A 27,138-nucleotide genomic window follows, 5' to 3' on the forward strand; every position below is an offset into this window, starting at 1 on the left:
GAGACAGAATTTTGGTACCAGAATTAGCATTGGGGGACAGACTAAGTTTTATCGTTAGGGTACCTGAAGGATTTGAGAGGAACCTGCAAAACTTCACCCATCATAATTTTGTCTTATGTTTCTTCTCCTAAAGGTTTCCTTTTAGAACATGGGCTCTTCCTTTTTGGACTGTCCTGTTAATACTGATATATTACATGGAGGATGGAACCAATGGTCTTTAATCTATTATAATTTATAGAGTTTTGTCTGTCCCAGTACATAATGCCTCATCCTTTTGTAATCAGTCGCCAGTAGCAGGATAAGGATCCAGAGTCTAAGAGTCTAAGGATCCAGGGAGAAGCTTAAGTAGTGATATAAAAAATTAATTTAAAAAAATCGTTTAGGAGTGTGTGGGTGGCTTAATTGGTCAAGCATCTGACTCTTGATTTAGGCTCAGGTCATGATCTCATGGTTTGTGGGATTGAGCCTCGCATCGGGCTCCATGCTGTATGTGGAGCCTGCTTAAGATACTCTCTTTCTTTCCCTCTGCCCCTCTCCCCCACTCATACTCCCTCTTTCTCCAAAATAAAATATCTTTTAAATTTTAAAAATTATTTCAAATTTTACAGTAATTGATGGAATTTTTTAATCTTCCACTGTGATCCTAAATGTGTCTTATTTTCCTTGTTAAATTTTCACTTTATATATTTTGAGACTATTGATTTGGTTATTCAGATTTAAGATTGTTACAGCAATCTGGTGAATCAGACATCTGTAATCATGTAATAACTTGCCCTATCTCTATTGAAGTTTAGTCTCTATTTTTCCTGATATTTTTCTTTTAGGATTTGTTTGATATCTTTTTCTGACGGTCACTTTTAATTGGCTTTTAAATGATCCATTTCCCAGGATCATACTGCCCCCTCTTGAGGTTTTTGGCCCATAGTGGGAATCTCAAACTTGATTTTCCTCCTCACATTATATGAAGCAATAGTATCTTCACAGCATGTTGATTTAGTAATCCAAATAACAATGGACTTGAATGGACTCATTCTGATATTTTAGGTATGCTATCTTCAGTAAGCCTTTACTATATACTTAACGGTAAATATTTAGTGGATTGGGAAAAAAAATAAATAGTATGGAATTATTTGTTTTTATGTATTTATCATTACCTTATTTTACTGTAGTATTGGTGGGTTAATTTATAAACCATCTTTTAAAACTTTTTGTTTCAGTCCCAGAAATCCTGGATAGAAAGCACTTTGACGAAGAGGGAATGTGTATATATTATACCAAGTTCCAAAGACCCTCACAGGTAAGCATACCTTTGTTTCTTGGGTTCTTCTAGAAATTTAGATGTAAATTATATTGGAGTTTATTTATTAAAAACCAAATTATTATTATTTTTAATGCTTATTTATTTTTGAGAGAGAGACAGCGTGAGCAGGGGTGGGGCAGAGAGAGACGGGGAGACACAGAATCAGAAGTAGGCTCCAGGCTCCAGGCTCTGAGCTGTCAGTACAGATAAAAGCCAAAATTAGTAAAATAGTTATAATTATTGTTAACTTTTGTGCATGCTGTTAATTATTTAAGATTGAGAGAAGGAGATATCCTTAGCACAATATCAGTATTCTGGAGTTCTTATTTTTTGTATTTTTGAGAGATAGAGAGGGGGCTAGTGAGCAAGGGGCAGAGGATCCCATGAGGGGCAGAGAGAGACACAGAGAACTGGGGCTCAGCCAAAGCGGGGCTCATGTTTTACCCAAAGCAGGGCTTGTGCTCACCCAGTGCAGGGCTCAAGCTCACCTGATGTGTGCAACTCTAACTCACAAACAATGAGATCCTGACCTGAGCTGAAGTCACATGTTTAACAACTGAGCCACACAGGCACCCTGGAGTTCTTAATGATGTTTACTTCTTCAGAGTATTCCCCCATCCCTATACTCCCCCAGATCATACTAGTATGTTACAAAGATAGGGCAGTTAAGACTCATTTTTAACTGATTCACTGATAATGAGAACTTAAAAATGTGTATGTATTTATTAAACATCTTTTGAGTACCCAACACTATGGTTCATGCTAAAGAAACCAATGCAAACCTAATAGTTGCTGTATTTGTTTGCCAAAATGTAGATAGAACTCAGCATCTCCTAGAAAACCTGTTGTCAGAGGTTATAGGCATCTCTAATTGACTTTTTGGTCTTTAAAATGGTTTTGGTAATAGAAAAATTTTAAAGTAAAGGTGCTAGTTAAAATTCAAGAAAAAGTTGACCTATTGAGGTATTTACTGAAGTAACATTTTTCATAATTTTTTTTTGAGGCATAAAAATAGAAAAAAGTTTAAAAGGGCAAATCAAAGATAGAGTTATTTCCTGTCATGCAGAGAGGTTCCTAGCATACAGAGAACCTCTCTTTACAGGCACTTAGGAAAAATTAGTTGAGAAAGAATTTTGAATCTTCTTACCTTTCTCATCTCCTGCCAAACCTTCTTCTCTGCTCAGTTAACTTCTCTGCAACTTTTACTTCCATTTGATATATGACTCTTATCAAAACATAGCCAAATTCAGAACTATAATAAATCAACCTAAAATTTATATGAAACCGCAGAAGACCCTATATAGCCAAAGCAATCTTGAGAAAGAAGAACAAAGCTGAAGGTTAGCACAATCCCAGATTTCAAGATATACTACAAAACTATAGTAATCAAGACAGTATGGTACTGGCACAAAAATAGAGGTTAATGGAATAGGATAGAGAGCCCAGAAATAACCCATGCTTATATGGTCAATTAATCTGTGAGAAAGATAGCAAAAATATACAGTGGGGAAAAAAGCCATTTCTTCATCAAATAGTGTTGAGAAAAATGGACAGCTACATGCAAAGAATAAAACTGGACTGCTTTCTTATACCATAAACAAAAATAAACTCAAAATGGATTAAAGACTTAAATGTGAGACCTGAAATCATTAAACTCCTAGAAGAAAATAAGCAAGTAATCTCTTGTATATATGCCTTAGCAACATTTTTATGGAAATGTCTCCTCAAGCAAGGGAAACAAAAGCAGTAATAAGCTATTAGGATTATACAAAATGAAAGGCTTTTCCACATCAAAGGAAGCCATTAATAAAACAAAAGGCAACTTAGTGGGAGAAGATATTTGCAAATGATTTATCTGGTAAGAGGTTAGTGTCCCAAATGTATAAAGAATGTCTATAACTCGACAGCAAAAAAAAAATGGTCTGATTAAAATCAGGCAGAAGACCCCAATAGACATTGTCCCAGAGAAGACATACAGATGGCCAACAGATACATGAAAAGATGCTCAACATCACTAATCATCAGGGAAATGAAAATCAAAGCCTCAATGGAAAGAAAAAAAAAAAATCAATGAGTTATCCTCATCTCCTACTAGTCAGAATGGCTAGTATCAGAATGACAAAAAATAAAAAGTGGTGGCAAAGATGTGGAGAAAAGGGAACCATTTTGCACTATTTGTGGGAATGTAATTTGATACAGTGACCATGAAAGTGTGGTGGTCCTCAAAAATTAAAAATAGGAATACCATTTGATCAGGAATTCCACTACTTAGTACCCAAAGAAAACAAAAACACTGATTAAAAAAGATATATGCACTCCTGTATTTCTTGCAGCCTTATTTACAGTAGCCCAGCTGTGGAAGTATCATAAGTGTTCACCAATAGATAAATAAAGAAGATACTGTGTGGGTGTGTGGTGTGTGTATACACATACAGTGGAATATTACTTAGTCATAAAGAAGAATGGAATCTTGCTATTTGTAACAACATGGATGGACCTTGAGGGTATTATGCTAAGAGAAATAAGTAAGACAGAGAAAGACAAATACCATATGATTTTACTCATATATGGACTCTGAAAACCAGAACAGATAAAAATAGACTCATAAATACAGAGAACAAATTGGTAGTTTCCAGAGTAGATGGGGTGGAGGGTGAGGGGTGTGGTGGGGAGATGCATGAAATAAATGAATAAAATGAATAAGTCACAGAGATAAAAAAAAGTACAGCATAAGGAGTATAGTCAGTAATATTATAATAATGGGACAGTTTACCGTGGTATGCATTTTCAGTATAGTTGGTCACTATGTTGTATACCTGAAACTTATATAACAGTGGTATGTCAACTATACATCAATAATAAAACTTTTTAGAAAAATAGGGAAATGGGTAATTTTTTATTAACGTGTATTTTAAATTATAGCATCTGTCACTGTTATTGTTCATAGTGGGTATTTAGTAAATATTTGTTGAATGGAATTTCTAAACCTTCTGTTTGTTACATTTCATAAATCTGCTGTTTGAATTCAACATTTCTCTTTGACAGTGAGAAAACTCTATTTTGAATATATGTCCCTCTTAAACAAATATCTGTTAGAAGAGCCATGTACATGATAAATTTTGAAAACTTTTGAGAATCAGAAAATTGGTTCAGTACTCAGAGTTTCAGTATGTCAAGGCAGTCATTATTAATAACATTTTGGTGCATTTACTTTTAATATTTCTTCAGTAGGTTTTGTTTTAAAATACTGCTACATTTAGTCTCTAAAATATGGTATATCCTCTTTCACAAAATGTTATAGTAATATATTTTTTGATATTGCAGATATTTAGAAGAATGGTAATACTAATATTCTGTTAGTGTATATGCCATAATTCGCATACCTGTTCCACTGTTGGGCAGATTTGGGTGGTTTTCAATTCTTAGCCATTATAAAGTAAAATTAGGCCATAATGAAGACCTTAGAGGAGAAAACTTTTTTTGTATTTAAGGTTTTTTTTTTTTTAATTTCTTTTCTTACCACAAATCAGTCAGAATAAACAGGTTTTGTCAATTTTATTTTCCTTTAATTTTTTTAAATCTTTATTTATTTTTGAGAGAGAGACAGAGTGTGAGCAGGGGAGGAGCAGAGAGAGAGGGAGACACAGAATCCAAAGCAGGCTCCAGGTCCCAAGCTGTCAGCACAGAGCCCGAAGTGGCTCACAAACCGTGAGATCATGACCTGAGCCAAAGTCGGACGCTCAACTGACTGAGCCACCCAGGCACCCCTGTATTTAAGGTTTTTTCCCCCTCTTAGGGTATGTAATGCCAAAAGACTTTCTAAAAGGATTAAAGCAATATATATTATTACCAGTAGTGACAAGAATGCTTACTTTATTAAATATTGATTAGAGTAACATTTTTCATTATCTTCAAGAAAAAGTGTTAAGTAGAAAATAGTGTATGTTTTAAATTTGCATTTGATTTTTGAGAAAACATTTTTTATCTTTTTATATTCAATTTTTTGTAGGTTCTGTAAATGTCTTTTAGATAATTAAAACATTATTATTTTTTTCTTTTTTGAGAGAGAGAGAGTATATGCATATGTGCAGGGTAAGGGCAAAGAGAGAGGGGGAGAGAGAATCGCTGACACAGGGCTCTATTTTCATGACCATGAGATCACAACCTGTGCCAAAATCAAGAGTTGGATGCTTAACTGACTAAGCCACTCAGGCACCCCAAAGCAGATCATCTTAATGTCTCTTTCAGTCATTATTTTTTGAATCAATTTGAATTTCTTTCTAATTATTATAGATGTTTTGTTACAATGTAATACTACATTTTTTAACCAGAGAGCAGAGGTGACATTTCCCAGGTCACATGACTAATAATTCATAAAGGTGGGATTAGAATTTAGATCTCCTTAGTTCAGTGTGTCATTTCAAAGTAAGATATTGTTCTTTCTTTGGGAGGAAATTATGTTTTTGATTTATTAAAAAAGTAGATTATATTATTAATATGGAGTTTATTTCCTATAAGTTCATTAATTTCATTTTGCAGTAGAAACGATAAAAGTACTCATTAGGTGTTAAGTCTCATTTTGTTATTAAGTATCTTTGGCTTTAGCCATCCATATGAGGCATAATTTTCAAACAGTGATAGCTGGTCATTTCCTTCTATACTAGTTGAAATTTTGTTTAAGGTTTATTTATTTATTTTTAATTTTTAATTTTTATTTTCGAGAGGGAGAGAGACAGAGCACGAACAGGGGAGGGCAGACAGAAAGGGAGACAGAATCCGAAGTAGGCTTCAGGCTCTGAGCTTGTCCTTACAGAGCCTGATGCGGAGCTTGAACTCACAAACTGCAAGATCATGACCTGAGCCAAAGTCAGACGCTTAACCGACTGAGCCATCCAGGCACCCCTACACTAGTTGAGTTTTAAAATTAGTTTTTTTATGAATAGGTTTAATTAAAAAAAATTTTTTTTTAATGTTGATTTTTGAGAGAGAGTGAGAGAGAGTGCAAGTGGGGGAGAGGCAGACACAGAATCTGAAGCAGGCTCCAGACTCTGAGCTGTCAGCACAGAGCCTGACATGGGCTCGAACCCATGAACAGTGAGATCATGACCTGAGCCAAAGTCGGATGCTTAACTTACTGAGCCACCCAGTTGTTCATATAAATAGGTTTAATACATGGGTTTATAAGATATCAAAATTTATAAGTGTAAGGCTCCTTTCTACCACTGTGCCTTAACTATAAGTTCCCTTTCCTAAAGAAAACTAATGTTACTAATTCTTGGAATACCTTTCAGAGATAGCCAGATACTGTCTTTGCATGGTCTTTGCATGTCCTAGCCGATGTGTATTTACTCCTTCCTCTCCCCTTTTAATCACATACCATTTAACCCACTGTGTTTATTATCTTGGCAGTAACCACTTTTCTTAATTGTTTCATCCTTTTAAATTATATATCTGGATTATAATTTGTTTTAGTAGTCCCTTGTTAACGAACATTTTAGCTATTCTGTTTTTCTTTTTGCTATTAGAAAAAAAATGCTGTAATGAATGAACAACCTTGTATATTGCTACAAATATTTTTTAGCCTATACTTTTAGTATTGCTATTAGAATTTGAGAAGGAGTTTACATTTTTTTCATTTTGATGGGTATTACCAAATTGCCCTCCATAGAGATTGTATCAGTTTATACTCCCACCAACATGAGTCTACATATCTCTGTTCTTTCCAAGATACTGTCTTAAAGGTTAAAAAATCTTTTCTAATCAAATACCTTTTCATATGTGTTTCTACCATGAAGTATCCATATATTTTCCTTTTTTATGTAGATTTGGTGAAACTCTATATAGTAGGGAAACTAACCTTTTGCCTGCAATTATTTTTCCCTCCGTTTCTTTTTAGACTTTATGAGTGACATATTTTTGCCACATAACAAAGTGTATTTTTATGTAGTTAAATCTATCAGTCTTTTTCTCTTATAGTTTCTGGTTTTTGTCACAACTAATTGTATTTAAACTAATGGAAGCTATTTTAAATATTAGGAGGGTGAGGCGTTGGGTAAAATAGGTGAAGGGAAGTAAGAGGTACAAACAAGTTGTAAAATAAATAATGAGAGGAAAGTACAGCATAAGGAATATAGTTAATAATACTATAATAACATTGTATGGTGTCAGATAGTGACTGTACTTATCTTGGTGAGCACTGACTAATGTATAGAATTGTTGAATCACTATGTTGTATATCTGAAACTAACATTGTATGTCAACTACAATTTAAAAAATGTGGAGGGACGCGTGGGTGGCTCAGTCAGTTGAGCATCTGAGTCTTGATTTCAGTTCGGGTCCTGATCCCAGGGTTGTGGGATTGAGTCCTGCATCGGGCTCCACGCTGAAGGTGGAGCCTGCTTAAGATTCTCTCTCTCCCCCTCTCTGACTCTCTCCCCCACTGGTGCTTTCTCTCTTTCTAAAATTAAAAAAAAGTGGAAACTATGTGAGTTAAAAAAATAGTTATTTGAATATATATATCAAGGTATAAATGACCTATGATATGTACTGAAAAATTAAACTAAGTATGTAATTTTCCTTTGTTTTGTACTATTACATAGATTTTATATAGTTTAAACTATTTTTTTTTTAACTTCTAAGAAATAAATAATTTACCTTGTTTTATAGATGCCTTCCAGGATGTCAAATTTGTCAGCAACTTGTCAGGTAAGTTTAATAACATAACTCTGTTGCACAAATTTTGAAAAATGAAACAAATCTATTAAAAGCGTCAGTTAGAATAAAAAGGGATAAAACTCACAGGTTATTATGTTTGAGGGTTACTTTACTCAGAGTTGGGAGAGAAAGGATAAGGTGTGAAACTCCAATGAAACTACATGAGCAGAGTTCTAAAGCTGGATGTGAATTAGTTGGGTAAAGATTGAGCAAAAGTGATTTAGGCAGAGAGAATAGGATGTGGAAAAGCCTGACAGTGAAAGAGATTATGGTTCTGTCAGGAAACTGTAGAATGTAATATGGATATTGGAAAGATGTGAGCTGGAGAAATAAGTAGGGACCAGATCATTTAAACTATATACTGTGCCACATAGTTTTGATTTTGTTTTCTTCTTTTTTTTCTTCTTTGGTAAAAGCAGTTGGCATTTTGAGGAGATTATTGGGAGAAAAAAGTAGTTCGGAAAGTTTTGGAGTAATTTTGGAATAAATCAGAGCTTGAATTAATATAGTGGCTATGATGATGAAGAGAGGTAGACATATTTGAAGGGATGAATGACATAAGCTCAATAGGATTTGATGAATGTGTAGAGAAAGGAAGATTTGAAGATAGTACCTAAATTTCTAACTTATCTAAGTAAATAGTAATCTTGTTCATTAAGATCTGATGAAGGGTTAGAAGAGTAATAATAGAAGGTCTCTGGTAGGTAGGGTAGGAAGAAAAGTACACAGTGAGTTCATTTTAGATATATTGAGTTGTTTTACCATTTCCAGTCTTATACATTCCTTCCTTTATATGTGAGGTTCCATGTGGTATCTTTCCACTCAGACTGAGGAGCTTCCTTTAGTGTTTGATAAAATGCAGGTAGTGGAGGTGAATTTTCTCAAACTGGTTTATCTGAAAATGTATTTTCATATTTTTCAGGTTTTTTTTTTTTAACTCATTTTTTTTTTTTTAACTCATTTTTGAAGGATATTTTCTCTAGATGTAGAATGCTGAGTTGACCATTTTCCCATTCCAGCACTTTAAAGATAACGTTATTTTGTCTTCTGGCTTTTGTTTTTGGTGAGACGTCAGTTGTCACTAGTGTAGTTATTCTGTATGTAATGCCATCTTTTTTCCCTCTGCTAGTTTAAAGATTTTTTTTCTGTATCTTTAGTTTCCAGCAGCAGGTATACAATGTGCCTAAGAGTGGTTCTCTTTGTATATACTCTGCAGTAATATTTGCAAGTTCATATCTATCACTGGATTGGGAAGTTTTTAGTCATTGTTTCTTAAAATATTTTTCTGCCCCATTCTCTCTTTCTTCCCTCTGAGACTCCAGTTATACCTTTGTTAGATTGTATGATATTTTCCATGGGTTACTGAGGCCCTGGTTTTTTTTTTTTTTTTGTAATTAAAATTTTATTTTAATTAAATAATTAAAATTCATAATTAAAATTATGCTGATTAAAGTAGAACATTTGTATTGATATGTCTTAAGATTCACTAATCTTTTTTTTCTTTGATTACTATAGCTTTGTATATTTTCTTTCACTAATTATTTCTGCAGTCACCAATAATGCTGTTTGGCCCATCCAGTGAACTTTTTGTGCATTATATTTTTCAGTTCTAAAATTTTTGATTCTTTATTACAGTTTCTAAGTCACTACTGAGATGCCCTGTCTGTATCCTTGTTATCACATCATCTTCTATTTATAGAAGTCTTTGAACATATTTATAACATCTGCATTGAAATTTTTTTTTTTTACTAATTCCAACACCAGGTGTCATTTAGGGTCTGTTTCTGTTGACTTATTGAATTTACTTTTTTCTTGATTACAAGTCACTTTTTTTGCTTTTTAATATATATAGTAATTTTTTTATTATATGCTCTGTGTTTGCATGATCCACCTCAGGAGTTCTGGGCTATGTTGTCTTCCTTTGAAGAATTTGAATTTTGTTCTGACAGGTGATTAAATTATTTGCAGATTATTTTGTCCTATCAGGCTTGATTTTATTCTTTGTTAGGGCAGTTCTATTTTTATTTTGAACTTAGTCTTAGAATGTGGACTGTACTCCTAAGGTATAACCTTTTTAGGATCTCAGCTGAATGCCCAGGATGCCCAGTATGCCCAGTATGGCTTTTCACTCTGAGCTAAAACTGCACTGTTTCCCAGCTCTTTATGATTCCGTTCTCAGACCCACAGCAAGTGATTTCTGCTAGGTGTCAAAGTCTTGACTAACACAGATCCAGCTCAGTGTATGGCCAAGATCCCATGGTGACTCCTCATGCAAGTTTCTTTTCTCCCTCTTTATAGTTCTCTCTTCTCTTGTACCCTGCTACAAATTCTAGCTGTTTCAGCAGTCTGGAATTCTGTTTGTTGCTTCCTTCCTCAGCTCTTGACACTGCCATTTTTTACCTGGGCATTATCTCAGTGCATAATGGTTGAGAAACTGCCCCAGTGTGGTGCATTTATGGGACTCACCTCATATATTTTTCTTCATGTCAGGGATTGAAGTCTCAGTACCTCTTGTTCAGTAGTTAAAAACAGTTATCTCATATATTTTGTCTACTGTTGTCAAGTGTCCCCAGGATGACCTTGAGGTTTGGTGATTAGCTAGAAGGACTCACAGGACTCAGGATATAGTGAGTAGTACTCATGGCCAATGCTTAGTAAGTATGAGGATATCTGTGTTGAAGAAGTTGTCTCTTTTCCTAGTTTGCTGAAAATGTTTCTAGTGAATAGATGTTGAATTTTGTTGGTCTTTTCGTTTCATTGGTTTTTCTTTTCATATTTCATTATGTTCTCTTTATTATTTCTTCCTATCTGCTTACTTTGGGTTTAATTTGCCCTTTTTAGTTTTTTAAGGTGGAAGTTTAGATTAGTATTGCTTGCACACCTTGTTTTCTAATTTATATATTACAAATTTTTATCCTATATATTTTTATAGTGCAAAGTATGCATATAAATACACTAGCTTTTATACTAAACACTGTACAGTTAGATCCCGCATATTTTGATATTATTTCTATTTTCATTTTTCCAAATATTTTCTAGTTTCTTTGTGACTTTATTTGATCCATGAGTTAATAAAAAGTGTGTCATTTAATTTCTAAAAACTTGAGGATTTTCCCAGTATGTTTCTTTTATTGGTTTCTAATTTAATTTCACTGTAGTCTGAGAACATACTTTATATGATTTCCATCCTTATTTTAGTTTATTGAGACTTATTTTGTGGTCCAGAATATGGTTAATCTTGGTGAATACTTCCTGTGCACTCAAGTAGAGTTTTTATTTTTTTGCTGGTGGAGTGTTCTGTAAATGTCTATTCAGTCACTTTGGTTGACTGATAGTTTTGTTCCAGTCTTACAGGATTCTGATTTGATAAGGAGTTTTGTTTTTTTTCCTTTTATTACTTTAAAGATGCTTTGCAAACAAGTTGGGGTACCTGGCTGGCTCACTTGGAACAGCATGCGACTCTTAATCTTGGGGTTGTGAATTTGAGCCCCACGTTGGGTTTAGAGATTACATAAATAAAACTTAAAAAAAAAAAGTAAGATGCTATACCACAGTGACTATGGATTGCATGATTTTTTTATAGGATGTCTGCTGTCATAATTAGCTTTGTTCTTTGGCACATATTGTGACACTTGTACTCTGCTACTTTTCTTTCTTTCTTTTTTTTTTTTTTTTTTGCTACTTTTCTACTTTTAAGATTTTCTCTATCACTGGCTTTCAGCAGTGCTCTAGTGTGATTTCGTTAAGCTTGTTTTCCTTAGTTGTTATTGAACTGCTCAAATTTGTCTTTCAAATAGTTTTCAGATTTTTGCCCAGTGTTTTCAAATTTTTATTTCCACTCCCTCATTTCTGGGCCTTGGATTATGTGTGTGTGTTGAGATACTTAATATTGTTCCACAGGTTGCTAATGTTCTATTCCTTTTGTTCCCCTCCAGTCTTTTCTGTCATTGTTTCAGTTTGGATAGAGTCTTTTGCTATTTCTTCAAGTTTACGGGTTTTCTTTCTTTGTGGTGTCTTATATGTTATAAATCTTACCCTATGGCATTTTCATTTCAGATATTATTTTTATTTTATTATTTATTAATTAGTTTATTTAATTTTTTTTTTTCCAACGTTTATTTATTTTTGGGAAAACCCTACTGATTCTGAATTTAGTTTATTTAATTTTTTAATTTACATCTAAGTTAGCATATAGTGCAACAGTGATTTCAGGAATAGATTCCTTAATGCCCTTTACCCATTTAGCGCTCCTGCCCTCCTACAACCCCTCCAGCAACACTCTGTTTGTTCTCTATGTTTAAGAGTCTCTTATGTTTTGTCCTCCTCCCTGTTTTTAATATTATTTTTGCTTCCCTTCCCTTATGCTCATCTGTTTTGTATCTTAAATTCCTCATATGCGTGAAGTCATATGATATTTGTCTTTCTCTAATTTCGCTTAGCATAATACCCTCCAGTTCCATCCATGTAGTTGCAAGATTTCATTCTTTTTGATTGCTCCATTGTATATATATACCATATCTTTATCCATTCATCTGTTGATGGGCATTTGGGCTCTTTCCATACTTTGTCCATTGTTGATAGTACTGCTATAAACTTTGGGGTGCATGTTTTCCTTTGAAACAGCACACCTGTATCCCTTGGATAAATACCTAGTAGCACAATTGCCAGGTTGTAGTGTAGTTCTATTTTTTAGCTTTTTGAGGAACCTCCATACTGTTTTCCAGAGTGACTGCACCAGTTTGCATTCCCACCAGCAGTGCAAAAGAGATCCTCTTTTTCCGCATCCTTGCCAACATCTGTTGTTGCCTGAATTGTTAATGTTAGCCATTCGGACAGGTGTGAGGTGGTGTCCCATTGTGGTTTTGATTTGTATTTCCCTGATGATGAGTGATGTTGAGCATTTTCATGTGTCGGTTGGCCATCTGGATGTCTTCTTTGGAGAAGATATTCATGTCTTTTGCCCATTTCTTCAGTGGAGTATTTGTTTTTTTGGGGGTGTTGAGTTTGATAAGTTCTTTATAGATTTTGGATACTAACCCTTTATCTGATAGGTCACTTGCAAGTATCTTCTCTCATTCCGTCAGTTGCCTTTTAGTTTTGCTGATTGTTTCCTTCGCTGTATAAAAGCTTTTTATTTGATGAGGTCCCAGTAGTTCCATTTTTGCCCCTGGAGATGTGTGGCATAAGACGTTGCTGTGACTGAGGTCAAAGAGGTTTTTGCCTGCTTTCTCCTCTTGGATTTTGATGGCTTCCTGTCTTACATTTAGGTCTTTCATCCATCCATTTTATTTTGTGTATTATGGTGTAAGAAAGTGGTCCAGGTTCATTTTTCTGCATGTCGCTGTCCAGTTTTCCTAGAACCATTTGCTGAAGAGACTGTCTCTATTCCATTGGGTGTTCTTTCCTGCTTTCTTTTTTTTTTTATTTTTTAAAATTTTTTTTTTTTTTCAACGTTTATTTATTTTTGGGACAGAGAGAGACAGAGCATGAACGGGGGAGGGGCAGAGAGAGAGGGAGACACAGAATCGGAAACAGGCTCCAGGCTCTGAGCCATCAGCCCAGAGCCCGACGCGGGGCTCAAACTCAGGGACCGCGAGATTGTGACCTGGCTGAAGTCGGACGCTTAACCGACTGCGCCACCCAGGCGCCCCTTTCCTGCTTTCTCAAAGATTAGTTGGCCATACTTTTGTGGGTCCATTTCTGAGTTCTCTATTGTGTTCCATTGATCTGAGTGTCTGTTTATGTGCCAATACCATACTGTCTTGATGATTACAGCTTTGTAATACATCTTGAAGTCTGGCACTGTGATACTTCCAGCTTTGGTTTTCTTTTTCAAGATTGCTTTGGCTGTTCGGGGTCTTTTCTGGTTCCATGCAAATTTTTGGATTGTTTGTTCTAGCTCTGTGAAGAATGGTGGTGTTATTTTGTTAGGGATTGCTCAGATATTATTTTTAGATGTTATAGTTGCATGTTTTGTTTAATTTAATTTAATTTAATTTAATTTAATTTAATTTAATTTAATTTAATTTAATTTAATTTTTAGTAGGCTTCATGTCCAGCATGAAACCCATTGCAGGGTTTGAACTCACAACCCTGAGATCAAGACCTGAGCTGAGATCAAGAGTAAGATACTTAACTAACTGAGCCACTCAGGTGCCCCTGGTTCGGCCTTTTTTAAAAAAGTGTTTTACAGGGGTGCCTTGATGGCTCAGTTGGTTAACATCCTACTCTTGATTTCAACTCAGGTCATGATCCCACGGTCCTGAGATCAAGCCCCGAGTTAGGCTCTAGTGGGCATGGAGCCTACTGAAGATTCTCTCTTTCTCTTCCTCTGCCCCTCCTCAACTCGTGTGTGTGTGTGTGTGTGTGTGTGTGTGTGTGTGTGTGTGTATGCACGAGCACGTTCTCTCTCTCTCTCAAAAAAATTTTTTTTTCCAGTTCCTCCCTGGTTGTGGTCATGTTTTCATTCTGGTCACCTCCCAGAGCATATTTTTAATGGAGTTTATTTATAGTAGTTGTTATAGTTTCTGCTAATTCAACCATGTCTGTACAATTTTGGGTCTTCACGTAGTGATTTGTTTCCTACTTATTTTCCTACTTCTTTGCATGCTTCGTAATTAAAAAAAATGTTTTCAGAGAGAGAGAGAGAGAGAGAGATCGAGCCAGGGGAGGGGCAGATAGGAGAGTATAACAAGCATGATCCATGCTGTCAGCTTGGAGCCCAACACACAGTTCAGTCCCACAAACCACGAGACCATAACCTGAGCCGAAATCAGGAGTCAGATGCTTAACCAGCTGAGCCACCCGGGTGCCACTCATGCTTTGTAATTTTTGATGGATGCTATGCGTTATGAACTTTATGTCTTAGGGTGCTGGATTTTGTCATTTTCTGTTAGGGAGTTTTGGGCTTGTTTTAGCAGGGAATTAAGTTACTTTGGATCAGTTTGATCATTTCAAGTCTTGCTTTTCTAGTTTGTCATGGCACATGTGGGTCTAGGTCTAATTTAGCCCTTCTAATAGGCATTACTCTTCTGATGACCCTTTTATAGGTCTTGTATATTGATTGAGATCTGTACTCTGGCTGGTGACAACACAAACTGTTCCCTGCCCTTTATGAACTTCCGGAGTTATTTGGCCTACTGTTGTCTAGTAGTTCTTGTTTGCTTTGGGTAGTTTATTCTTATTCACATTCAAGGAGACCGTTCTGCAAAAATCTGGAACTCTCTCATGTAGCTCCCTCCTCTCTTTGTTTTTTGCCCTACAAATCTAGCTCCTTTGGTTTCTACAAACTGCAGTTAAGATTTTTTTGTCAAATCATTGAGACTGACTGGCTCCACTGGGTTCCGGCTTCCTATGTAGTAGTGTCCAATAATTGCTTCTAGGTAGAATACAATTGCTCTTTCTGCTCCTGGACCTGGGTCACCAGTGTTATCACTGTATAGGTTAGTTTGTATTTTCTTGAATTCTTTATACATGAAATCATAGAAATACGTTTTGTTTGGCATCTGGATTCTTTCCTGCAGCATAATTTTGAGATCATCCATATTGTGTTTATTAGTGGTTCATTCCTTTCTGCTGCTGAATACTGTTCTATTATGTGGTTATACTACATTTTTTAGGTGTCCCACACTAAAGTTAGAGGACTACATCATCACAAGCAAATGTATTTATACTATTTTCATGCTATGTTGAAGGTATTAATTTATTGGTATTGTAAAATTAAAAAGTTAAATTATTTTTATACTCTTCATTGGTTCGTTCATTTTAATTCAGTTTTCCATTGACTAATTTTTTTGAAAGATCTTTTAAAAATTTCTTTACTTCAGGTGTTTTTGTGGTCGTTTGGTCAAGCAACATGCTTGTTTTACTGCAAGTCTTGCCATGAAATACTCAGATGTGAAATTGGGTGACCATTTTAATCAGACATTAGAAGAATGGTCTGTGGAAAAGCATACAGAACAGAGCCCAACAGATGCTTATGGAGTCATAAATTTTCAAGGCGGTTCTCATTCCTATAGAGCTAAGGTATGTCACATACTTGATTTTTTAAAATTTCATTTATCTTGTTATCTAAATAATACACATTTGTTGTCTGAAGATTTATGTAACAGTAAGTCAGGAAATTAGTCTCAGCCATTTTGTTATGTATTTTGAAGTTATTTGTATAGGTGCATATAAATATAGAAGTATATCTTTTTGGTGAGTTGAACCTTTTATCATTATGAAATGTCTTTTAATCTCATCATTTTTTTTGACAAAGTCTGGTTTTTCTTTTTTTTTTTAATGTTTTTATTTTTGAGAGAGAGAGGGAGAGACAGAGCACGAGCTGGGGGTGGGAGGTGGGCAGAGAGAGAGGGAGACACAGAATCTGAGGCAGGCTCCGGACTCTGAGCTGTCAGCACAGAGCCCAATGCAGGGCTCGAACTCGTGAATTGCAAGATCATCACCTGGGGCATCCAGGTGCCTCCAGTGTATGGTTTTTCTTAAATCAGCATAGCTAAGTTTTTTTTTTTTTCTTCCCTTTTACTTTTAACCTTTCCTTATGTTTAAGAGGTTTCTTTTTTTTTTTTTTTAATTTTTTTTTAACGTTTATTTATTTTTGAGACAGAGAGAGACAGAGCATGAGTGGGGGAGGGCCAGAGAGAGAGGGAGATACAGAATCTGAAACAGGCTCCAGGCTCTGAGCTGTCAGCACAGAGCCCGACGCGAGGCTTGAACTCACGGACCGCGAGATCATGACCTGAGCCGAAGTCGGACGCTTAACCGACTGAGCCACCCAGGCGCCCCAAGAGGTTTCTTTTTAAGAAGCACATAATTTTTAAGTTTAGTTTACTGTTGCACTTTTTCTTTATTCCCTTTTCTTTCTTACATGCTTTGGATTAAGTATTTTTTTTATTATTTCCTTCTTTATTAGCATGTTATTGATACATTGTTTTTATGTAGATTAAATCTTTTATATGTTTGTTTGTTTGTTTGTTTGTTTTGAGAGAGAGGGAGAGAATGAGCAGGGGTAAGGCAGAGAGAGAGAGAGGGAGAGAGAGAATCCCAAGGAGGCTCTGTGCTGACAGCTCCAGTGCGGGGCTTGAACTCATGAATTGTGAGATCATGACCTGAGCCAAAATCAAGAGTTGGGTGCTTAACCAACTGAGCCACTCAGGTGCCCCTTTCTATAGATTAATCTTATAGTAAACACTACAAAATGCATTTTAATTTATTGTAAGTTAGTCCTTTTACTACTTTTTGGACAGTGCGAGAACCTTCAGAATAGTTTTTAACTGCATTTATTTCTCTCATGACTTATGTGCTTTTGTTGGCATAATTTTAAACCCCCCAAACATAATTATTATTTGTTTAGATTCACCAACATTTTACCCTTTAGGTTGTTCTTTGTTCTAACTCCCTGCCTTGCTGGGAAAGCAGTGCTAAAGGTGGATTCATCTCTCCAAGTTTTCCTATTCTTTCGGATCTGGGTCCCAGTTTTTCATGGCCTTGGTAGCTTTCTGATGCTTTCAGACCTCTTATTTATGGAATGCCTGGGTGGCTCAGTCATTTTTTTTTTAATTTTTTTTAATGTTTATCTTTATTTTTGAGAGAGAGAGACAGAGCATGAGGTGGGGAGAGATGGAGAGAGAGGGAGACACAGAATCTGAAGCAGGCTCTGGGCTCTGAGCTGTCAGCACAGAGCCCGATGCGGGGCTCGAGCTCATCAACTGCGAGATCATGACCTGAGCTGAAGTCGGACGCTCAACCGACTGAGGCGCTCCTGGCTCAGTCATTTAAGTGCGGACTTTGGCTCAGGTCATGATCTTGCAAGTCATGAGTTCAAGCCCTTTGTCAGACTCTGTGCTGATGGTGCAGAGTCTACTTGGGATTTTCACTCTCTCTGCCCCTCCCCTACATGTGCTTTCTCTCCCTAAATAAATAAACTTAAGAAAAGTGTTATTTATTTTCTAGCTTCTCTGTTCCTAGGGGCAGAGTTAATTCAAGACAGTCTAGTCTACCATTGTCCAAAGTGGAATTCTTTATTTATTCCTTAAATAATCTTTTTTTAAATTTGTTTTCTAAACACTATTTTATGTACCCAAATATAATAATGACTTAAAACTAATGTGGGAAGACCTCGTATGGAACAAATCTCATTGCATTCTCTAGAGTCTTCTCATTTTTGTAGAATTCTGATATTTTGGATTTTGATATTTTAGAATATTTTTCATTGGTATTTGAGCTCTGTAAAGCAGTGGGCAATATATTGTTTTGCAAGGAACCTTTCTTAGAGATGATTAAAAATGTTTTTCTTCTGGGGTGCTTGGGTGGCTCAGTTGGTTATGTGTCTAGCTTGGGCTCAGTTCATGATTTTGTGGTCCGTGAATTTGAGCCCTGTGTCAGGCCCTCTGCTGACAGCTCGGAGCCTGGAGCCTACTTGGGATTCTGTGTCTCCCTTACTCTCTGCCCCTCTTCTGCTTGCACTGTTTCTCTTTCTCTCTGAAAAATAAATAAACATTTTTAAAAAACCTTTTTTTTAATGTTTTTCTTCCAACATATGAATATTTCAGATTTCTTATGCAGTAAATCATACAAACACATTAGACAGAGAAAATGAATTAGAGTGGTCATAGCAAGTAACTTTCGTGATGTCACTGAAGACAAAGATAATTTTCTTAACCTTTCAAACAAGAGTAAATTATACCACAGATGGGACAGCTTATTTTCTATAGAATTTTTCAAAAATTAAACTTGTGAATCCATTTGAGCACCTTGAAATATTGAGTAAAAAAATATTTTTGTTATTTTACTGCATATTCAAAATTCTGTTATAAATAGACTGGATCATTGGCATAATTTTCAAAGTTAATACAGTATTTGCCTCTGTTTATAGCAAGAGTTGTAGAAGCTTCCATTTTTTTTCATTATTCTTTTCTCTTTTTCCCTTTTATCATCACTGTAGCTAGCCTTAGCACTTCCCACTACTGCATACTCATAGTTACACCAAACCATTAAATACTGTGCATAGATAAAGAGTAATTGAGTTTATATAAACAGAAAGAGGAAAATATTTATGTTTTAAAGGTTAAAAATTTGAGTACCACTGCTTCTATAGCTCTTACAGAATGATTTTCCAACTTTAAAATCATTTGTTATTGTTTATTCCTAGGAGTGTTAAGTACATTAAAAGCAACCTGTCAAATCTATTTAATAATAATCTGATCTAAATAACATTTTTTTAAGTTGTATAATGTTGCATTATGAAACCTATGAACATATTCAGTTATTTTGTCCTTTTAAAAATCTTTTTTTAGTATGTGAGACTATCATATGACACCAAACCTGAAGTCATTCTACAACTTCTGCTTAAAGAATGGCAAATGGAATTACCCAAACTTGTTATCTCTGTGCATGGAGGCATGCAGAAATTTGAGCTTCACCCACGAATCAAGCAGCTGCTTGGAAAGGGTCTTATTAAAGCTGCAGTTACAACCGGAGCCTGGATTTTAACTGGAGGAGTAAATACAGGTAATGTGGTGATTATATCAATTTTATTTAGTGTGTTTATAAATGTCTCATAATATTAATTAGATATTTTAAATAATAGTCAACACCAAATATCAGTATATTCATCTTTTTCTGTTAAATAATTTATATAGTTCCTAAGTATAAATGGTAATTGTAGAAGTATTTGATTTTCATTTAGTCTTAAAAATAATAACTGTAGAGCAGGTATTAACAAACTATGGTCCCAGGCACCAAATCCAACCCAGTCATTGTTTTTGTAAATAAAGATTTATTGGAGCACAGCTACACTCATTTGTTTTTGAATTATCTATAGTTACATTTGCACTACAACAACAGAGGTGAATAGATGTGACAGAGACTGTTTACCTTGCAAACCCTAAAATGTTTATTACTTGACCTTTTACCAGAAAAAGGTTGTTGACCCCTACTATAGAGCCAAGTGTTACTCCTGTCACTCTCTGACTACTGGTAAATTGAACCCAGGATGGCAGTCCATTGCCTAGGCAGTGGTAAGAAGTAGCTTTCAAAATTAATTTTTAATATACTATAATTTTTCATTCCAAGTCTTCTTTACCACATATATAAGTTAGATCTAAAAATGGCAGATTAACTTTAGTGTCCAAAGTAAAATATAATAATTACTGTTTGCAAACATTTAATTCATTATCAGCAGCTGGTTTTTGAATCTCATTGTATGTCAGGCATTCTTCTGGATGCTAAAGATCTACCATTCCACAAAGCAAAGAAAATATTTACCTTTGTGGAGCTTATATTTTAGCAGGGGAGATGCAGATAACAAACAGATAACTAAATATGTTATTACATGTTAGATGATAAGTGCTATGGAGACACATGAAATATAGAGGAAGGATGGTGAGGGATGGTGGAGGGGGCTTCATTAATAAGGTGACATCTGAGTAGAAATTGAAGGAAATGAGGGAGCAAGATAAGAATAGTGTGGGACAGAGTATTTAAAAGAAAAGAAACTGCTAGTTTGTTGGAAGAATGGTAAGAAGGGTACAGTGTAGGTAAGTAGAATGAATAAGGAAGGCTAGATGATGAGGTTGGAAAGGTATGAGGGTATGGTGGGTGATGGGATGGGGTGAGTTGGGGTAGAGTGGTGAATAGCAGGGGCAAAGGCACATCATTATATAAAACCTTATAGGCCATTACAAGCAAGCACTTTCACATTTACTCTGAGTAAGAAGGGAAGGTTTAAGCAGAGAGTTGACAAGAACAAAGATCATTTGGATGATGTTTTGAAAATAGACTATGCACAGGCAAGGCAGCAGTTGGAAGACCAGTGAAGAGGCTATTTCCATAATCCAGATGAGGAAGGAGATCTAATGCATTATAAAAATCAAATTGACTGATGCATTGGTTTTCTAGGGCTTCCATAACAAAATACCACAGGCTGGGTGGCTTAAGCAAAATAAATTTTCTCACAGTTTTGGAGGTCCCAAGATCAAGTTGTTAGCAGGTTTGGCTCCTCCCGAGGCCTCTCTCCTTGGCTTGTAGATGGTCACTTTCTCACTGTTTCCTCTTCTCTGTGCATGTGCATTCCTGGTATCTCTTTCTGGGTCCAAAATTTCCTTTCCATAAAAGGACACCAGACAGATTGGGTTAGGGCCTCATTTACAGTGTATAGTCTCTTTAAAGGACCTGTCTCCAAATACAGTCACATTCTGAGGTGCTGGGATTAGGATTTCAACATAAGAATTTTGGGAAAGATCCAGTTCAGCCCATAACAAGTGATAATGAGGAGTTACATGCTCTTTTGAATTATCTTTTCTACTTTTTTCCTTATTTTTGATTCAGTTGGACAACTTTTGTAGTTGCTTGGAGTGTGTGTGTGTGTGTGTGTGTGTGTGTGTGTGTGTGTGTGTGTGTTGCTTATGGTCCTGAGCCATACTCTTCATTTTTTTTTAGATGATGTGTAGAACAGTAACAAACTACAGTTACTTACATGAGGAATCTAAGAGAGGACTAGGCCTAACAACATGGTAAAAGTTATTTTTACATGTGTTTCAGGCAGTTGTAGTGATTTGACATTGTGGGATTCTTTTGTTTGTTTTCTTTTTGGTCCTTGTGTTTTCTTTCATCATTTTGTCTTTTGGACCTCATTGCTTTTTATCTTTGTATAAAGAAAAATATCACCAATTATAGTGTCATAGATTGAGCACAGGATTATTCTGAAAACAATAACTACTTTCAAATAAAGTGAAATAAATTTTGTATTAACAGGTGTGGCAAAACATGTTGGTGATGCCCTCAAAGAACATGCTTCCAGATCATCTCGAAAGATTTGCACTATTGGAATAGCTCCATGGGGAGTGATTGAAAACAGAAATGATCTTGTTGGGAGAGATGTAAGAATGATTTAAAAAACTTCTTATGTTTGAACTTCTGTATAAACAAAATTAGAGTAAGAATAGTGCAAGTTAACTTAAACTATTCATGATCATACTATACTTTTCAAATTATGTTTAAAAAGTATTTTTTGGGGGTGCTTGGGTGGCTCAGTCAGTTAAGCATCTGACTTCGGCCTAGGTCATGATCTCATGGCTCATGGGTTCAAGCCCCACATTGGGCTCTGTGCTGACAGCTCAGAACCTGGAGCCTGCTTCAGATTCTCCCTCTCTCTCCCTCTCTCTTTGCCCCTTCCCCCCCTCCCTCAAAAATAAACATTAAAAAAATTTTTTTTAAGTTATTTTCTTGAGGTTTTCTTACTATCCTTTCAAAAATGCATTCATAGATATAAGTAATTGGCATTATATTATTTAAAATTTTTTTTTAATGTTTACTACTTATTTTTTTGAGAGACAGAGTTTGAGTGGGGGAGGGGCAGAGAGAGAGGGAGACACAGAATCTGAAGCAGGCTCCAGGCTCCGAGCTGTCAGCACAAAGCCTGACAGTGGGGCTCGAACCCACGAACCATGAGATCATGACCTGAACTGAAGTCAGATGCTTAAACGACTGAGTCACCCAGGTGCCCTGTATTATATTATTAGTATGTTTCAGTTTCTGTTTTGTATAGCTATTTCACACCTTTTCCAAATCACGCCAGTCTTTGAAATTAAATTTTTAATGACATTAAGAATTAATTTTATTGTCACTAAGAGTAGTAATCAGTTGGTAGTGTTTTATTTGAATAGGTTAAGGACATGTGAATTGGTTATAAATATTTGTCAAGAGACTACTAAAAAAGAATTACTGAATTATAATGATCACTTTCAAGTGTGATTATATTTCTATTATCAAATTTAAAGATTCTTCTTAGGGCTAGAAAAATAGCAATATAACATTTGATTGCTCTAATTCAGTGTCCTTTGTATATTGCTCTTTATTCACTAATAACCTAACAGTTTATTCACACTACTTATTATTTATTTTCAGTTTTCTTTGCATGTAATAATAAAATAGTATATATTCTAGGGGCGTCTGGGTGGCTTAGTTGGTTAAGCGTCTGATTCTTGGTTTTGGCTCAGGTCGTGATCTCAAGGTTCATGGGATGTAGCCCCATGTTGGGCTCTGTGCTGACAGCCTGGAGCCTACTTGGGATTCTCCCTCTCCCTTTCTCTCTCTGTCTCTCCTCTCCCCTCAAAATAAATAAATAAACAAATAAACTTTAAAAAAATAATATATATTCTGAAATGAGATGAAATACAGTTGTATGATTCAACCCATTGTTGGTTAATTTTCAGTTGGTTAAAAGCTTGTACTTTTTCACTGGGTGTTGTATGTAATTGATGAATCACTGAATTCTACTCCTGAAACCAGTATTGCATTGTATGTTAACTAAGTAGAATTTAAATAAAAATTTGGAAAAAAAAGTGTTGGGAGAAAAAAAAACCATGAACCTAAAAAAGAAAAGCTTGTGCTTTTGGACACTTTTTTTTTTTTTTTTTTTTTTGACATTTTCTATTTGTTACTATATTGTAAGTAGAATTTTACCTCTTACTTGCCTTTATAGATTATTTCAAAGTTATTTTTTCTTTATATTATAATTAATCCTGCCCACTAACTCATGTTTGCTGTTGTTTAGGTGGTTGCTCCTTATCAAACATTGTTGAACCCTCTGAGCAAATTGAATGTTCTGAATAATCTACATTCCCATTTCATATTGGTGGATGATGGCACTGTTGGAAAGTATGGGGCAGAAGTCAGACTGAGAAGAGAACTTGAAAAAACTATTAATCAGCAAAGAATTCATGCTAGTAAGGGAATTTATAAGTTTGTTATTGTTGAGATCATTCTAGGCTAGATTCTAAAAAGATTCTAAAAAGGTTCTTCGGAGGGTTTATTTCCTTTTGTAGCAAGACAACATACAGAACAACCAAAATGACTGATCTTAGGGGCGACTGGGTGGCTCAGTCAGTTAAGCATCTGACTTTGGCTCAGATCATGATCTCATGGTTCATGAGTTTGAGCCCTGCTTTGGGCTTTGTGCTGACACCTCGGAGCCTGGAGCCTGCTTCGGATTGAGTGTCTCCCTCTCTATTCCTCCCCTGCTCACACTTCTCTGTCTCTCTCTCTTTCAAAAATAAATAAAGATTAAAAAAAATAAAAAAAAAAAAAAGGACTGATCTTAGGCCAAATAGGAAGTCTGAGCCCAAATAGGGTATTCACATATTGAGGCCAAAGCCACAAAGGTTCATTGGAAGCTCTCTTGCTGTTGTAATCCCCTTGCAGCCCAAGGAATTCAGAAATATTCTTAATGTGTGATGTATTCTAATACATGACTTGAAATTCAAGATTGAAGAGGAAAAGAGGAAAAAAAGATACTTTATTGCAAAGTAAGAATCATCTTGTTTAAAGTTTATAACATGAATAGGTATCACTCTTTGGTAGCTGTGTCTTAAAAATTGGTATTCTTGACACTGGTCTTCCTTTCCAACCATGGTCATACTTTCTGATTCAACTTCTAGATTTCTCTTTCAAAAAGAAGAAATTTTATAGTTCTAGGACACCAAGAAGGTGGGCTTTGTGACAAAGTGAAATAGAAATACAAAATTATAGAAGGGTGCATTCAAATTATGTTGGAGTCATATCCTCTCCTAAAATTCAGTAATGTTTTAGAATCCTACATTTATGTGTATTGGGATTCTTTCACTGCAAGTTATTGTAAAAACAAAAATTGGTATTCTTCACTAAATCTTTTCTGTTACTCTTGTAGAGGTCTTGGATTTTTTTTTTATCAGTTACATTTAGGTAGTCCTGACTCTGTCATTAATTTTTATGTTAATGTCTCATTGCATTTGAAATCAGAAATACACATTTTAAAAACGAATAAAAACAAATATACATTAGAAGTTCAACTCCCACAGTATTAGAAAGCAAACTAGGGGTGTCTTGGCTGGCCCAGTGGGTGGGGCATGCAACTCTTGATCTCAGGGTTGTGAGGTCAGGCCCCATGTTGTGTGTAGAGATTACTTAAAAATTTTAAAAATCTTAAAAAGAAAAACAAATTGGTGTTATAAATTATTTGTCGAGAGTTCCAATTAGTGAAATATACAAAATAAATTTTACTTTTCAGTGAATCTAAATTCTAGTGCATGCCTAATCATAGAAGTATTGTATTTCTAATTTTGTCATTTAGAACAGATTTTAATTTAATGAAAAAGTAATGTATTCGGTGTTTAACTTATGCAAGATTTGGTATCATGTTGAATACATAAAGTGAAGTCAGCACAGTTGTATAAGAAATTATATTTTGGCTTATTTTTATTTTGGTTTTGATTAAGTAAAAAAATAAGATTAAATTACTCTATGTTTTGCCTGATATCTTGCAATCTTTTACTTTGTTAAGGAATTGGACAAGGTGTCCCTGTGGTGGCACTTATATTTGAGGGTGGACCAAATGTCATCCTCACAGTTTTAGAATACCTTCAGGAAAGTCCTCCTGTTCCAGTTGTTGTTTGTGAAGGAACAGGCAGAGCTGCAGATCTACTGGCTTATATTCATAAACAAACAGAAGAAGGAGGGTAAGTATGTGATTGCAAAAAAGATTTTAATAACTATGTAAAGAGACTTATGGTTTTTAGAATATTGGATTCATTTCAGTATTTTATGAACATGAAAATTTAAAGTTTAATAATACCTTTAAGGTTTGAGGAAATAGCTTGTCTTATACATTATGGGAATGAATTAAAATATAACAGTCTTCATAGAGGACAATTTTGTAAGATCTATCAAACATACAGAGGCATGTATCTTTTGACCCCTTTGTTCCATTTCTAGGAATTATTGGTATACGTGTACTTTTACACGTGTGATATACACAAGATTATAAAAAGTTACTCATTACAATGTTTTTTGTAAAAGTAAAAGATTGGAACAAAATAGAATGTGTATCAAGAGGACTAGATAAACAAATTATGGTATATCTCCATAACAGTTTGTGGCTGAGAAAGGTTGGTATCCGTACTAGATTTTGGAAGATTACCAAAGTATATACATGGAAAGAGGAAAGCAGTTGAGATGAAACTGGGCAGATGGAAGATAGTGGGAGACTTTCACTATGAATTTTCATTTTTGTATTTTATAATGTTTTATGTCATTATATTTTTGAGCCATATAATGAGAAAATGTGAATGTGCTCGTGTTTAAGATATCTTGGCAAAGTATTGCTTAATACATAATAATATCTTAAAATTATCTTTATACAGTATCTTGTAAATGTGAGTACTGTTATAGCAACACATGCCTTGTAAAACAATTAAGAAATAATACAAAGAGAAAAATAACTCCCGTTTTTCCCCCCATATGACTTACAGTTGGGAGTCTCATGAAGGAGGATATTTCACTCAGGGTGAAGTACTTAATATTAATACAGTATGTTAAAGGTCTTAACATAGATTCATCTATACTTCATATTAGATTCTACAAATAATAGAAATTGAAATCAGTGAATTAAGTTATGTTTCCTTTCACTCCAGCAATCTTCCTGATGCAGCAGAGCCTGATATTATTTCAACGATCAAAAAAACATTTAACTTTGGCCAAAGTGAAGCAGTTCATTTATTTCAAACACTGATGGAATGCATGAAAAGAAAGGAGCTTGTAAGTAGATTTTGCAGAATAACCCTCTTTATTTCATTCAAAATACATTATAAATTGGTGAAATACTTTAGTTTTAAATTTGGATTTAAAATTTTAAAATATTTTTTAACCATGCAAAGATGTCATTTATTATTTTGTTCAATTGGAGGGATATCATAGAAGGACTATGGTTTCTGTATGGTATTGAGACATACATTTTCATTTCTGTTTTGGGAAAAGTTTAATAACTAGACCTCCACAGATTATATCTAGAATCAAGCAAGAACTGTCAAGGGTTATTAATGGTTTCTCCAAAATATATCTGTAGGAGCTCTTGGTTGGCTCGGTCGGTAGAGCATGCAACTCTTGATCTCGGGGTTGTAAATTTGATCCCACATTGGGTCTAGAGATTACTGAAAAAAAAGTCTTAAAAAAAATATTTAGAAAAGATTTTATTTTACTCTGACTCAGTGCTCAAATTAAAGATCAGTGTTGCCTAATTTCATTCATCTAAACATGGGCTTAAGTTTTCAGAGATAAAATTTTTAACAACTGTAATAGGTAGATGATAA

At 35.0% G+C, this 27,138-nt stretch overlaps 1 protein-coding gene across 3 annotated transcripts in view; it reads left to right on the plus strand.

Moving 5' to 3' along the window:
* Positions 1 to 27,138, plus strand: part of TRPM7 (transient receptor potential cation channel subfamily M member 7) — a 123,207-nt gene that overhangs the window by 20,316 nt on the left and 75,753 nt on the right. For all 3 annotated transcript variants that reach the window (XM_045449755.1, XM_045449757.1, XM_045449756.1), the window contains exons 2-9: positions 1,218 to 1,297; positions 7,967 to 8,005; positions 15,841 to 16,039; positions 19,312 to 19,525; positions 21,770 to 21,894; positions 23,571 to 23,742; positions 25,335 to 25,509; positions 26,464 to 26,587. In XM_045449755.1, the coding sequence (XP_045305711.1) occupies positions 1,218 to 1,297; positions 7,967 to 8,005; positions 15,841 to 16,039; positions 19,312 to 19,525; positions 21,770 to 21,894; positions 23,571 to 23,742; positions 25,335 to 25,509; positions 26,464 to 26,587 (1,128 nt within the window). The remainder of the gene's footprint in view (positions 1 to 1,217; positions 1,298 to 7,966; positions 8,006 to 15,840; positions 16,040 to 19,311; positions 19,526 to 21,769; positions 21,895 to 23,570; positions 23,743 to 25,334; positions 25,510 to 26,463; positions 26,588 to 27,138) is intronic.

This window comes from Leopardus geoffroyi, chromosome B3 (genome assembly GCF_018350155.1).
Source record: "Leopardus geoffroyi isolate Oge1 chromosome B3, O.geoffroyi_Oge1_pat1.0, whole genome shotgun sequence".
Lineage (NCBI taxonomy): Eukaryota > Metazoa > Chordata > Mammalia > Carnivora > Felidae > Leopardus > Leopardus geoffroyi.